Raw genomic sequence first — 15,569 nt, forward strand, 5'->3', positions numbered from 1 at the left:
GCCATTGAACTTGTACAGGAACCCAACACCAATCCAGGGTTTTACTGGCTGATCTTCCTGACCCCAAGAAAATGCAGACAAAGCGAGAATGAGCCAGAATGTGGCAGTGTTCAACGATCTTTACCTTGTGGATCCTCCTCATTTTAGTGTGGTTTCTTTGGACCAGCTTCCTTCCAAGATCTCACTGGTAGACTGGCTTATCAGCCTAGATATCCAGGATGCTTACCTACATGATCCAGTATACCACTCACACAGGAAGTACCTTCGGTTTCACTTCACTGGCCACCTTTTCCAATGGAGGATACTTCCGTTTGGAATTTCTTAGGCCCCTTGGCTATTCACAGATATCACGGCTCCGAGTACATGTTTCCTTCATCTGTGGGGGATGTAATTTTTTAAACTCCCTACATACACGACTACTGTATGAATCACTGGGATTGTCAAAGGCTAGTCAAACAGAAGGAGTTCACTCTCTAGCTGAACTTCCCGCCTTCCAGTGCTGGCTGATAAGATGCATGTAATGATGATAAGAGGTAAGTAAATCTACTTATTTTAGACATTTACATACTCACCTCTTATCATCAACTCTGAACCCACCCCCTACTCCTTGTCAAGACATCTTTGCCTCCCCGCTATCGTCGTTCTACCCTTCATTCTGATGAAAGGAAATACTTTCCTGCACGGTCACATGAGAGACTGCAGTTACCTTACCAAAGCACCTTGGTAGAGTAAGGCAAGTATCAATATCATGATGATACGAGGTGTGTATGCATGTAAACATTTAACATATTTAGATTTTACAATAAGTATGTCTTCTTGTTCCCATGTTAGTTAGGATGCTTTATGTAATGAATAAAACGCTCCTCGTCAGCTTTGGTTAAGAATGTAAGGCATCAAGTAAGAGAAAATAGTGAGAGCTGAAGAGAGATAAGTCAGTGGAATTGTTTATGCTGTGTCAACTGTCTTCCATTTTTTTAGACATGAAAAAAAACAGTGAGACTCGTCAGATTTTGGGCTCTGTTGTGGACATTGAAGACTTGGTATCCAAAGGAAAGAAAAACAAGTGAGCACACACCTCATTTTTATGTATCATTTGTTCAACATGAGGACTTCCACTCGAGATCTTTTCACTCCCACTCGGGTAGTCACTTGTACATGCACATTATGGGGCATCTCTCTTGCATACATGTCATGTCCTCTACTCATGGAGGAAACACAGGCCATTTAACTTGGCGAAACGGGATCCAGTTGTAAGGCAACAAAGTCGGATACATATAGTGTACTGGTATAGTCATAGCACCATGGTCAAGCCTCATAGCAACCCATATTTTGGCTAGTTGGAAGGTTTATGATAAAAAAATTCTTGTGTGTGATTGAACATCTAATCAAAAGCACTTCACATCAAATGTGTTGCTTGTTGGTCTCATTTTGCATTGTGACACTTTGATGGAGCCATTGGCTCACCGTGAGAAAACGGAGATACATAGATAGTGAAGTACTGACCATGAACAGTACCCTGATGTGAATGGCATGAAAGAGTACAGGTATCAATATGTGTGTGATGTATGTTACAGTTGCTTGTAGATGACATCCCTATATCTTGGCTCTAGTGTTTTGGTAAGTGGGATGGGGCCATTATTGGGAAATTGCTCACTCCCAATGTCTTGATAAATGAATCCAGTGCAACACTTCACTGCAGAGAGAACCTAGCAAGCATCGCCTACATCTGAGGATGATAAATGCTTACCATGCTTTCGCTTACAGTGTGTGCAACTTATGGGATACACATTCAAAGCTGAGTTTTAATGGCCAGCATGAGATGTAAAGTCATATTAAGTTCTGTTTTGTATTTACAGACTGTGTCCATATTACATGGCCAGGGAGCTGAAGTCGGATGCAGACATAATCTTCATGCCTTACAACTATCTGCTGGATCCAAAAGTAAGTTTGAAGTTTGTTGCTTATCTTCCAGGAAGTTGTGATGGTATTGGTTGTACAATGAGCAAATGACATTTGTCTTGTGTGTCATTTATCTGGGAAAATGTGTCTCTTGATAGTTGTGCTGTATGTAGTTAGTCCAGGAAAATGTGTCACTTGATAGTTGTGCTGTATGTAGTTAATCCAGGAAAATGTGTCTCTTGATAGTTGTGCTGTATGTAGTTAGTCCAGGAAAATGTGTGTCTTGATAGTTATGCTGTATGTAGTTAGTGCAGGAAAATGTGTCTTTTAATAGTTGTGCTGCATGTAGTTAGTCCAGGAAAATGTGTCTTTTAATAGTTGTGCTGCATGTAGTTAGTCCAGGAAAATGTATCTGTTGATACTTGTGTTGTATGTTGTTAGTCCAGGAGAAAGTGTGTATTGACGTTTGTCTTGTTTGTCTTTAGTCCAGGCGAGCTCATGGGGTGGAACTACAAGGCAACATAGTCATCTTTGACGAAGCACACAATTTGGTAAGTTTAAATATATCTAAGCCATTGCCATATACTGTTTGTCTGGCATCTAACTGCATTTTCCCTTCGAAATCACACTACCTTTGATCCTTAAACTTTGCATGCTTGTTCCCAGAAATGTCAACTGATATTCAAGAGGTACCGGTACTTATCCAGAATGTAATGATACATCTGTGTACATATGTGTCTTTAACCATGCTCTTAAGTTCTTCAAAATGCATGTGAGCCTAAGGATAGCGAATGCAGTTCTGATTTACTGCAAGTCTTGTCATCAGAACCAATGAGATTACATAGTGTGGGCTGTAGTATGTGGTACTGTTACCTCCCTTGTGGTGGTTTTGGGTGAAATAACAGCCTTTAGGAATGGTGTCATTCTGTTCCACATTCACCTGAGGTCAAGTAGTGCTCAACAATGCTCCACATGCCACAAGCTGGTCTCCTTTGACGAGATCATCAGCTTCTATTCACCCATTTGACATTATCATAACTTATTGACATATTCATGGAGAGATCTTTGCTGTTGTAGGAGATATTGATGACTTCGTCTTCTTGCTCTTTTTATTATTTCTTTCCATCAATTTTTTATTAATTTCGATCATCGAAACACACCGATTCATACCCATAAGATGAATGTCAACCGGAACTGAATCAAAGGGAATGAATTCTATGAAATGACACATTATTTATGCTGGAGCATCCATTGACTGGTTCACTGCAGGAATCTGGGGTGTGAAAAATCTGCCATTTATGAAGAACATTGGGAAAATCCGTGGAAATCGAGACTGATTAATAGCGCTTTGTTCAGTTTTAGAAGACATCCTCAAAAGGCACGGAGAGTAGCTTGCTGACAAAGTTTCATTCACCTCACAAGTTGTCCTTATTTAATCAGAACCTGGGGCTAGATTTTTTTAGCTCTCTTAGCGTGAAGATAGTTGTCTGGAATAGATGGGATTTTATATCTACCTATATCTGGAGGATTAGATTAATGATTTCTCCCTGCAGATATTTTTAGTAATGAGCGCTCCCTTGCTTGGCACCATATTGTTCTTTAACACAAACGTGGTGTTGATGCACGAGAGGGCGACTATCACAATCTTCCAGAGATATAGATGTTTATTGTTGGAGGACACACTCTTCAGGTATTTGTTCAGCTGTAGAATCTGAATATGAAGTTTATTATTGCTGTCAGGGCGCAGAGTTTTCATTATTTCACATTTAAATGTGTGTACAGAGAAACACGCTGAGTTTTGGAAGAGTCCATTATTTTGACTACAGGTACTGTTAGACATTTACATTTTATGTGTATTTCCTTGTCACGTTTGTCTTTCGAGAATATTACTAAAAGATAATAATTTGTAGTGTATCAAGTTAAGAGTTATTCGCCGTGTATGACCCAGAAATTCAATATGTTTAAACACCTGTCACCCCTTTCGTCAAACAGTGTAAGACGTCCATTTCTTGGAATTTAGAGTCTGCCATGCACAGTTTCCAAGAATTTATGTGACAGCGACGTTTGTTTGGGAGTGTATTTCACTTTTTTGTTGAGTTGAGTTGAGTTGTAACAGGTGTTATTCATTGTCACCATACATATACAGTGAATGACTGATTATATCTAGTAGCGTAGAGTTTAGAGCAATTATTTTATTGATCACAGATTCAGATAATAATGACGTCAGAGAGATTATATGAATGCTTCAATATGTGAGAGATTTTCTAAGCGTTCCTATAAGAGACAGAGTGCAAGGTTTCTGACTTATGAGAGATTGTTTACAATCAGAACTCCATGATCCATGGTTCCTTATTCAGGAAATAAATGGTGTTGAAGACCCCCCACAATAGACTTGTTCTTTGGCATGTGAACCAATAGTCATAAGTGCCATACATTAACACTACCTTATGACTATCTTAGCACTAAGAGAGCTTAAAAAATCTAGGCCCAGGAGTCTGTCATGAGTCTGTAATGGCATGGCAACAGAAATAAACCCATCTTAAGGGCATGAAACTCTCCACATAGTTGTTCCCAAACAGGCTTACATTACTCATCTCAGCCCTACCACTGAACTAGCAGCTTAATGCAACATTTAGTCACTTACGAATTTCAGGATCTCAAAGCCACATTGTCAGTTCTGGACAAATGCATGCTAATGCCAGTGGAATGTCATCGACAATTTCAAGTGTGATGTCAATAAATCAATTTATTAGTCATTAATCAATTTATTTTGTTTATGGCATATAGCCTGATAGGTGTTAAGTTCAAATTGCATGTGGCCAATGATTGAAGCTGTGTATTGCATATTGTCTTTAGCAGACAGGCAGGCAGACATATAGGTGTCAATAAACCAGACAATGAGCTTTCTCTGTGACAGAATCTGCTTACCACAATCAACCAGTTTTTTTATGTAACAAGTAGATTATTTACTTGTTTGTGTACACAACCTGGATTAGACTACTGCTCACAACCTCATACTCTGGGCATGCATACAGTTGAAACCACTTTTGCCCCCAGCGCTGGGGGAAATTTAGTGAATTGTTTGAACTCTGATTTCACGGGCTTTGTTTTCATCGTGGTTTTTTTTTTCAACTTTATTGGTTGAATTGGCATTTTTGATGATTTGTATCGGTAAGAGCATGCTGAAAGGTATCAGAATCTGCAAAGTTTTACGTTGCATGTGACCTTTAACTTCCATATTCTGTGGGCACACATTTTTGCTGTTCTGTAATAACTTTCACCAACATTTATTAATTTTATGTTTTACTAAAAGATAAACTTTTATTGACTGAATACTGCAGTTTGACAGTTCAAGTGACTTAAACATCTGATGCCCATGTCGTTATCCTTGTTGGCAGGAAAGGATATGTGAAGAGAGTGCATCCTTTGATCTAAGTTCAGTGGACATTGCCACAGCTATGGAAGAGACCACAAGGCTTATGGAGAAAGTTGTTGAGCTAAGCCAGAATGAGAGTCAGGTGTCAGAGCTGGGAGAGGCAGTTGCAGGTAGGTCGTGTAATTATGAAGGAGTAGGGGGTTCAGGTTGAAGCACACCTGGTAATTCTGAGTTTGTACACCAGTCAGCTGCAATAGGTCTGTTGATTATGAGGAATTGGGCATTCAGTGTTAAGTAGGTCTGGTGATTGTGAGGGATTGGGCATTCAGTGTTAAGTAGGTTTGGTGATTGTGAAAGGGTTGGGCTATCAACTCTAAGTAGGTCAGGTATTGAGGGTGGGTGGAGGAGTCAGCTGCAAATGGGTGGAGTGATTGGCAGGTAGTCAGCTATAAGTAGGTCAAGTGATTGGCAGGTAGTAAGCTATAAGTAGGTCAAGTGATTGGCAGGTAGTCAGCTAGAAGTAGGTCAAGTGATTGGCAGGTAGTCAGCTAGAAGTGGGTATGGTGATTGGCAGGTAGTCAGCTACAGTGTTGCATCCAGGCCGCACGATAACGGGATTCCACCCAATAATGTACACCTCCCTCTAAGAATGAAAATCGATGCACTACCTGTCACGCAATATAAGTCACTAATACCTATCTTATTTAATTGTGTCAACTCACGCATAACGTCTGGGTCTCTTGGACACATTCATATGTCACAAATCAAAATCGTCTATAATACATACATAAACAAGACCGTTAATCATGTTTAATTCTTCCGTTTGTTAAACCAAACCAGTTTCATCATTCGCTATCTTTTCATTACAGATACCCAAAGCGGTTTCCTCACATATGTCTACTTTTGGTTTCGCATACATTAATGTACGGTATAATCCGTAGGTTTTCTTCAGCCAATCAGTTGATGCATATTAAGTATTTGTAACTGCTCGTCTCTTTGTGTGACCTACAAGAAGGCGCTTTGTGGAATGACATGAGTAGTTACGGCAACGTTCGTAGTTTCTTTAACTTGATGATTGGTCACCACCATGTGTCAAACTAAAAATAGTCTGGCACACCAAGGGTATACTTCAGAATGGGGTAACAGCACAACAGTACACTGAAGGTGCTGTCACATAATCCTTAGTTGTAATTATATATATTTTACATGGATAGACCTGCAATAAACAATGCTAGATCATAACAGTTTCAGATGCAATATTTTCCCGATCACTATATCAGATTTCATGCCGGAAATCACTGACAGATCGTGTTGGGGGTACCTGTGCACAACTGATTGCTATTTCGATCGAGCTCAGCATACGAGACAAATACACACGATAACTTTTCCCTGCTACAAACTGGCTTTTTGTCCTAGTAATTAGGGTTATCAAGTGTAATATCAGTATATGTATAAGTATGTAGAAAGTCTCAGGTGATTGGCAGGTAGTCCAGCTAGAAGTGGGTCTAGTGCCTGGCATGTAGTTAGCTATAAGTAGGTCGAGTGATTGGCAGGTAGTCAGCTGGAAGTGGGTGTGATGATTAGCAGATAGTCAGGCACAAGTGGATCTAGTGATTGGCAGGTAGTCAGGCACAAGTGGATCTAGTGATTGGCAGGTAGTCAGGCACAAGTGGATCTAGTGATTGGCATAGTCCGCACAAGTGGGTTGAGTGATTGGCATAGTCCGCACAAGTGGGTTGAGTGATAGGCAGGTAGTCAGCACAAGGGGGTTGAGTGATTGGCAGGTAGTCAGGCACAAGTGGGTTGAGTGATTGGCATAGTCCGCACAAGTGGGTTGAGTGATTGGCATAGTCCACACAAGTGGGTTGAGTGATAGGCAGGTAGTCAGGCACAAGGGGGTTGAGTGATTGGCAGGTAGTCAGGCACAAGGGGGTTGAGTGATTGGCATAGTCCGCACACAAGTGGGTTGAGTGATTGGCATAGTCCGCACAAGTGGGTTGAGTGATTGGCATAGTCCGCACAAGTGGGTTGAGTGATAGGCAGGTAGTCAGCACAAGGGGGTTGAGTGATTGGCAGGTAGTCAGGCACAAGTGGGTTGAGTGATTGGCATAGTCCGCACAAGTGGGTTGAGTGATTGGCATAGTCCGCACAAGTGGGTTGAGTGATTGGCATAGTCCGCACTAGTGGGTTGAGTGATTGGCAGGTAGTCAGCACAAGGGGGTTGAGTGATTGGCAGGTAGTCAGGCACAAGTGGGTTGAGTGATTGGCATAGTCCGCACAAGTGGGTTGAGTGATTGGCATAGTCCGCACAAGTGGGTTGATAGATTGGCAGGTAGTCAGCCACAAGTGGGTTGAGTGATTGGCATAGTCCGCACAAGTGGGTTGAGTGATTGGCATAGTCCGCACAAGTGGGTTGAGTGATTGGCAGGTAGTCAGCACAAGTGGGTTGAGTGATTGGCATAGTCCGCACAAGTGGGTTGAGTGATTGGCATAGTCCGCACAAGTGGGTTGAGTGATTGGCATAGTCCGCACAAGTGGGTTGAGTGATTGGCAGGTAGTCAGCACAAGTGGGTTGAGTGATTGGCATAGTCCGCACAAGGGGGTTGAGTGATTGGCATAGTCCGCACAAGTGGGTTGAGTGATTTGCATAGTCCGCACAAGTGGGTTGAGTGATTGGCAGGTAGTCAGCACAAGGGGGTTGAGTGATTGGCAGGTAGTCAGGCACAAGTGGGTTGAGTGATTGGCATAGTCCGCACAAGTGGGTTGAGTGATTGGCATAGTCCGCACAAGTGGGTTGAGTGATTGGCATAGTCCGCACAAGTGGGTTGAGTGATTGGCAGGTAGTCAGCACAAGGGGGTTGAGTGATTGGCAGGTAGTCAGGCACAAGGGGGTTGAGTGATTGGCATAGTCCGCACAAGTGGGTTGAGTGATTGGCATAGTCCGCACAAGTGGGTTGAGTGATTGGCAGGTAGTCAGCCACAAGTGGGTTGAGTGATTGGCATAGTCCGCACAAGTGGGTTGAGTGATTGGCATAGTCCGCACAAGTGGGTTGAGTGATTGGCATAGTCCGCACAAGTGGGTTGAGTGATTGGCATAGTCCGCACAAGTGGGTTGAGTGATTGGCAGGTAGTCAGCACAAGTGGGTTGAGTGATTGGCATAGTCCGCACAAGGGGGTTGAGTGATTGGCAGGTAGTCAGCACAAGTGGGTTGAGTGATTGGCAGGTAGTCAGCCTTCCAGTAGGTAGGTGAGTCAGTGCCAGGTGGTTCTAGTTAAGTTTTCGGTTTCTTTCAGTTTCAATCTTTTGTCATCTTATAAACTTTGTTTTCTCTTTCAGTTGAACCAGATTTTGATCTTGGGGATGTCTTGAAGCTGAAAGGTCAGTGTTAAACTTTGGATGACAACATTTAAATAACTTAATTCATATATGCTTGTAAAGTAAGTTTATTTTATGGGCTGTTGTCACTGAAACCATACAACCTTTTTTAACATGTCTTGTTTGTCCTTTGGTCAGACATTAATGCATGTATCCTTGGATGGATATGTTATTTCTTTTGCTTATATCTGTCTGACTTTTCACATAAAAAATTATGTCAAGAAAGTCTTTTGGCTATATATTTTTGCATTATTTTAGAACTGTTAGTTGAGTTGAGTTGGGTTTTACGTTACATTAATCCAGCCTTATAGTGACAAGTGGAACCCTTAGTGTTAATTAAAGTGAATCCAGTTAGTTGAAAGATAAGGATGATTTATGACTTTTTGACATGTGTATTGTGTCTTTTTGCAAAACACCTATTTTTCAGAAACTCTACGAGAACTCGAGGAGAGAATAGATGAGATCCACATTCCAAATGGAGGTCAAGGTCTCACCAAGCCAGGCATGTAGGTCAAGGTTATCACACATTGTGCAGGGGTTCAAAAATTACATCGCCAGACACCTGAGACGAGTCAGTTTTCATTTCGGGCAATCAAATAATGGTATCTTACTTGTCTGTGGACTACTAGATAATTTCCACTTACGGTTTGAAACTACAAATAATCATGGATTTCATTTCATAGCTATTAAAGTTCACAATAATAATAAAGTAGAGCTAGTAGAGGGTGAAATTATCACTCTTTGAAAAATAGTCCAGTGAACATTAACGTCACGCATTGTGTCATAAAAATCAGATCAAATAGAAAATTAGTCAGGACAAGTTACTTCCTTGAAGTCACTTGCCCTGTGGCAAGTGGCATCTCAAAATATTTTTGAACCCCTGATTGTGTCACAGTGATCACAGATTGATTTTGTTTTGTAACCACAATGAACATTTTTAACCTAATGTTACAGGTGACAATCCATGTCATAGCTTTTGTATATTACCTGTTATAGTAGTATTACAAACATCCATAGACCCGTGAAGGTCCCAGGGTAGAATAAGCCTTACGCAACCCATGCTTGCCATAAAAGGCGACTCAGCTTGTCATAAGAGGCGACTAATGGGATTGGGTGGTCAGGCTCGCTGACTTGGTTGACACATGTCATCAGTTCCCAATTGCGCAGATCGATGTTCATGTTGTTGATCACTGGATTGTCTGGTCCGGACTCGATTATTTACAGACCGCCGCCATATAGCTGTAATATTGCTTAGTGCGGCGTAAAACTAAACTCACTCACTCACAACAAATATCAATAGTTGTGTTGTAGCAGTTGTTTTCTGCATAATTCAGCTGTTGTGTCTCAAATGTAAACCATTAATATGTAACCATGTTGTTTTATATATTTCAGCAGTTGTGTCCTTCATATAACCATTGTGTTTTACATATTTCAGCTCTTGTGTCCTTCATGTAATCATTGTGTTTGGCATATTTCAACAGATGTGATCTAAAAGTTTCTGCTTTTTTTCAGCACACCATGCTTGACAGTATTAGGTTATCAAGCCTGCTTACTTAGCTGATGCATGTCATTGTATCCCATTTATGTAGTTTCGATCTCATGATGTCAATCACTGGATTGTCAAACTTTGCCAAATAGCTAAGTTAGCATTTAACAGCAAACAAGTAGTTGTGCCCTAATTCAACAGATGTGTCATATATAGAGGATACTAAACGACCTTCTGTGTAATGCCATTTATATTTAATGAGTTAATGATTTGGTATCAAACAAGCAAAAGCGGGTTTGTTACTAAATCTTTCATGAGTTTAATGAAAATGGTATTTCACGGAAGCACGTTTAATATTTTGTTCATTACTCGCCAACACAAGTTGATAGAAACTGTGGCGAAATTGCCTACAGTGTGAGGACTGTCAGCTTTCCGCAAGTCAAGAAAGGTCCAGTAAAATTGCGACAGCAACATTAGCATTGTGATGTCACAACTTTAAACCATTTCGACGTCATACAATCATACGGCATTACTCTAGTGTAATATTACACTGTAGTATCTTCAACAGTCGAATAGTAAACAATTATTACAGTTGGGTCCTTGTTACGTCAGGTGTGTTCTACATGTTACAGGTTCATTTTTGAGCTGCTAGCCCAGGTGAACATTACATTTGAGACAAGAGGTAACATGCTGGATGTCCTGGAGAAGGTTGTGGCCTATCTTAACAATGATGGTAATAACCTTAGTAATAATCTTAGTTACTGCACGTCTGTAAAACAGTTTAATGCAGTGTTGGGTGATATAGCTAAGAAAGGTTAAAGCAGTGGTCAGTCTTGAAAATGATACAGCATGGACACGGAGTGTGCAGTGAAGCAACATTAGTAAACAAAATTTAATTTATTTGCATCCAGGACCCACATTTTGACTTCATTGTTCACTTAATATGAATGCATTCTTTGTCGAAGAAAAATGGGAACCGGTGACTGTTGAATACAGGCTGCCCTGTCTCTCGAGATGTATATAGGACAGAAAACATCTTTGGCAGGAAAGGTGTTTGTCTAGTGATTGAGTTTCGTTTTCACTTACATCCAGACTGGTTTGTACATGCCTGGTGTCTTCATGGCTGTTTAGTCACTGGAATTTTACTGGAAAGACAGACACTTGCTTGAACTATAACTGACCCATTGGGACTTCTTTTAGTTTTTCTTGTTGCAAAGGGACCTGTTGATAGTGAACGGGGACCTGTCAATACTAAAAATAGTGTACAAGAGCCTGTCAATACTGAAACTGTTGTACAGGGACCTGTTGATCCTGAAACTTTTGTGCAGGGACCCGTCGATTCTGAAACTGTTGTACAGGGACCTATCAATATTGTAACTGTTGAACAGTGACCTGTCCATACTGAAACTGTTGTACATGGACCTGTCAATACTTAAACTGTTATACATGAACCTGTTTATTCTGAAACTGTTTTGTGACTGCCTGACACCCAGGGACTTGCTATTTCAGGGTCTAGTAGCAACCTGCACTCCAAGGGAGCTGGCCTCTCTAAGTTTATGGACATCCTGAAGGTGAGCACCCCTGCGTATTAATCTGCAAAGGTACTGAGACAAGTGGAACAGGATAATGATAGCAAAACTATGATTTAGTCAACACCACATCATGGACTTTAATTTAACACCTCTTCACACAGCTAGGTGATCAGTTCAACAGTTGACATGTAATTTGTGTAACGGAGATGACTTGACAACAGAAAACCAAGCTCCGTTGAGGCTGTAGTTCCGATTTTATTTTTGTAGTTGACTAATAACGCAAGTCATCTATGGGACAACTTGCATCAAATGACCACATGTTGTGAGGCACCAAAATTATACACCATCCAAGGACCTGAATTCCACCAAAGTCAATATCTTCTTCCCATGACTTCCAAACCACCTTGGCCAGTTGGGAGAAAGACGGCAAGTGAACAAACTTCACTCTTTCCAAATGCAACTAAATTCAACACCCAATCAAGATGCTGCACATCTTCAGCCAATGAAAACCAAGGACAAAACAGCAGACTGACCTCATTAAAACTTGGCTAATTTGCATAGGAACTACTTTCAACCCATGACCCAGGGACTTTGAATACATCATGGACTTGTGACAGTGTAAACCTTTTCACTGACAATTGTATTATTGTTTAAGGTTTATAAATTGATCCCAAACAGATAAATAAGACAAGACATGTTAAAATAGTTTATTTTTCCAGAACACTTTTACAATTTGTGCATTTTGTACTTATTATGCATTTTAACCTTGTTATATATTTTGTATTTGTTATGTATTTTAAACTTGTTACATATTTTGTACTTGTTACATATTTTGTACTTGTTATGTATTTTAAACTTGTTACATATTTTGTACTTGTTACATATTTTGTACTTGTTACACTTTGTTAATGTAACTCATATGAAATGTTTTCTATGTCCAAATAACTTGAAATTCACCCATGTTTGATTCCAGATTGTGTTCAGTCAAGATGTGGGAAGTAATGTGACCCTGGACCAACACAAGGCAACAATAGCACAGTCATACAAGGTATATCCATCAGCATGGCGCAGTATTGCAGTTAGTCATATTTCGTATCATTCACTTAGTTCAGGTGAACTGCACTGAAATGCACTGAATTAAGATGGAACACATTTCCGGAAATTCAAAAAATGTTTTTACTCCTCAGGTGCATCTGCACCTGAAGGAGAAGATGAAGAAGAAGAAGGCTGATCCTTGGGCAGCAGGTGGAGGTGGGGAGAAGCCAGAGAGGATCCTCAGCTACTGGTGTTTCAGTCCTGGCCACAGCATGCGTGACCTGCAGTCCCATGGGGTCAAGACAATCATTCTTACAAGCGGGACACTGTCCCCCATTGAGTCTTTCACCATGGAAATGCAGATGTGAGTTATCTCTTGGGGATTTTTCGCATGTACGGCTGTATATACTGGAACAGTGTGTCATAGTTACTCAGGGAAAGTACAAACAATGTCCAAATTGTAAACCGGTGCAATCCGAGCTTGACAAAATTCTTGCTTTATTTCCTGTTCCGATGTCTATATCCTAGCTGAGGATTTACAGCCCATGTGTATGTCCAAGTTGTGTCACAGCCCTCTGCATGTCCTAGCTACTGTGTTAGACTCCACTATATGTCCTAGCTACTGTGTTAGACTCCACTATATGTCCTAACTACTGTGTTAGACTCCACTATATGTCCTAGCTACTGTGTTAGACTCCACTATATGTCCTAGCTACTGTGTTAGACTCCACTATATGTCCTAGCTACTGTGTTAGACTCCACTATATGTCCTAGCTACTGTGTTAGACTCCACTATATGTCCTAGCTACTGGTACCGCCCTCTATATGTCCCAGCTGGTGTGTGAGAATTCTCTGCTTGTCCTAACTACTGTGTTAGAGTCCACTATATGTCCTAGCTATTGTTACAGGTGAGTGAGTGAGTGAGTTTAGTTTTACGCCGCACTCAGCAATGTTCCAGCTATATGGCAGCGGTCTGTAAATAATCGAGTCTGGACCAGACAATCCAGTGACCAACAACATGAGCATCGATCTGAGCAATTGGGAACTGATGACATGTGTCAACCAAGTCAGCGAGCCTGACCACCCAATCCCGTTAGTCGCCTCTTATGACAAGCATAGTCGCCTTTTATGGCAAGCATGGGTTGCGTAAGGCCAATTCTACCCCGGGACCTTCACGGGTGCTACTGTTACAGTCATCTGTATTTACTTTGTTTCAGCCCTTTTGATGTCTGCCTGGAGAACCCTCATGTGATAGAGAAGGAACAGGTGTTCATCAGTGTTATCAGCAGAGGCCCAGACAACTCCATTCTCAATTCCAACTATGACAACAGGTATGCTAGTGTGAATGTAGCTTGCTGCCTTGATTAACACAGTAACTGAACATATTAAACTTACCACTCTTTAGCCTTGGCTTCGTTTTGCTAAGATACAACTGATTAGTTTCCTGTCTGCATTAGCACTTGTCCTTTGTCCACAGGTTCACTGTCTCCTACCAGACCTCCCTAGGAAATGCTGTATGTAAGTAATGCCACAAGCAGTGCTCCAGATAAGGAGCATATTGATGTATGTATGGGTAAACAGTATGTAGATATGATTGAATGTAAAATCAATAATGTGATGTTGTATAGGTGTATAAAGGCATGTTCACCATTATTTTAGATTTTGACATTACTTCCTGTCACACTTCACAGTCAGTTCTAATGTGAACGTAGTAAACCTTGTCATGGTCGAAGTAATTCACCATAGCAGTTTATTATGGATCTACTGTGTACAGGCAGAATCCTCATTGTTTAATAATTTCACTCAGTATTGGCTAAAAACAATAACCACTTTGAACGTTGTGTATTTCTGGTGAAGTCTGATATAGCGTTGCATTCATAGAAAACTGCCACAAACCTTTTTGTTCTGAACTTAGATAATGACCAGCAAAACTGCAGTTGACGCCTTGTCTGTAAAACTCTGCAGATATTTAAAACAGCTTTTGAAGTGGTGCCTTTTGCTATTTCCAGATTTTTGGTATTTTTATCCCCCCGACATGTAATGCAAGGGGATATAGTCGACACCTCATCTGTCTGTCCGTCCGTAATCATTTTGTTTCCGGAACTCAGAAACCGTTTAATATTTTTAGACCAAACTTGATAGATCTAGTAATCTCAACCTATAGCTGTGCCTTTTGCTATTTACAAATATTTGGCATTTATATTTTTTGTTTTTCCATGGAACATTTTGGTGTTAGTCTTATGGTGGGGTGTGGGCCTTGTTTCCGGAGAAGAACTCAAAAACCGTTCAATATTTTTCTGCAAAACTTGGTAGATATATCAATCAGAACCTAAAGTGGTACCTTCTGGTACTGGTACAAGTTTTTGTGATATATTATTTTCTTGGTTTCCATGGAAATGTTTCGCACTTAGTCTCAAAATGGAGGGATTGGCTTCGTTTCCGGAGCTGAACTCGAAAACTTCTTAATACATGTATCTTTCAGTAAAACTTGGTAGATATATGAGACAGCTCTTGAAGTGCCTTTCATTGTTTACAGATTATTGTTATTTTGTTATCTTTAATTTTCTTTTTTTTCCATGGAAATAAATCAGACTTAGTCTCAAAAGGGAGGGATGGGCTTCATTTCTGAAGCACAATTTGAAAACCATTTGATATATTTCAACAGATCTTAGCAGATATTTGAGACAGCTCTTGAAGTGGTGCCTTTTGCTTTTGACAGATATATGGCATTAATATTTTTATCCCCCCGACATGTAATGCAAAGGGATATAGTCGACACCTCATCTGTCTGTCCGCCCGTAATCATTTTGTTTCCGGAGCATAACTCAGAAACCGTTTAATATTTTTAGACCAAACTTGATAGAT

At 40.6% G+C, this 15,569-nt stretch overlaps 2 protein-coding genes across 2 annotated transcripts in view; both read left to right on the forward strand.

Moving 5' to 3' along the window:
• Positions 1-15,569, forward strand: part of LOC137291418 (peroxidasin homolog) — a 203,084-nt gene that overhangs the window by 46,308 nt on the left and 141,207 nt on the right. The window lies entirely within an intron of this gene.
• Positions 1-15,569, forward strand: part of LOC137291420 (regulator of telomere elongation helicase 1-like) — a 94,545-nt gene that overhangs the window by 16,951 nt on the left and 62,025 nt on the right. The window contains exons 7-18 of the mRNA XM_067822754.1: positions 979-1,063; positions 1,857-1,941; positions 2,385-2,450; positions 5,298-5,445; positions 8,613-8,654; positions 9,079-9,157; positions 10,770-10,870; positions 11,647-11,708; positions 12,643-12,717; positions 12,857-13,068; positions 13,922-14,035; positions 14,182-14,222. Of these exons, the coding sequence (XP_067678855.1) occupies positions 979-1,063; positions 1,857-1,941; positions 2,385-2,450; positions 5,298-5,445; positions 8,613-8,654; positions 9,079-9,157; positions 10,770-10,870; positions 11,647-11,708; positions 12,643-12,717; positions 12,857-13,068; positions 13,922-14,035; positions 14,182-14,222 (1,110 nt within the window). The remainder of the gene's footprint in view (positions 1-978; positions 1,064-1,856; positions 1,942-2,384; positions 2,451-5,297; positions 5,446-8,612; positions 8,655-9,078; positions 9,158-10,769; positions 10,871-11,646; positions 11,709-12,642; positions 12,718-12,856; positions 13,069-13,921; positions 14,036-14,181; positions 14,223-15,569) is intronic.

Source organism: Haliotis asinina, chromosome 7, assembly GCF_037392515.1.
Source record: "Haliotis asinina isolate JCU_RB_2024 chromosome 7, JCU_Hal_asi_v2, whole genome shotgun sequence".
Classification (NCBI taxonomy): domain Eukaryota; kingdom Metazoa; phylum Mollusca; class Gastropoda; order Lepetellida; family Haliotidae; genus Haliotis; species Haliotis asinina.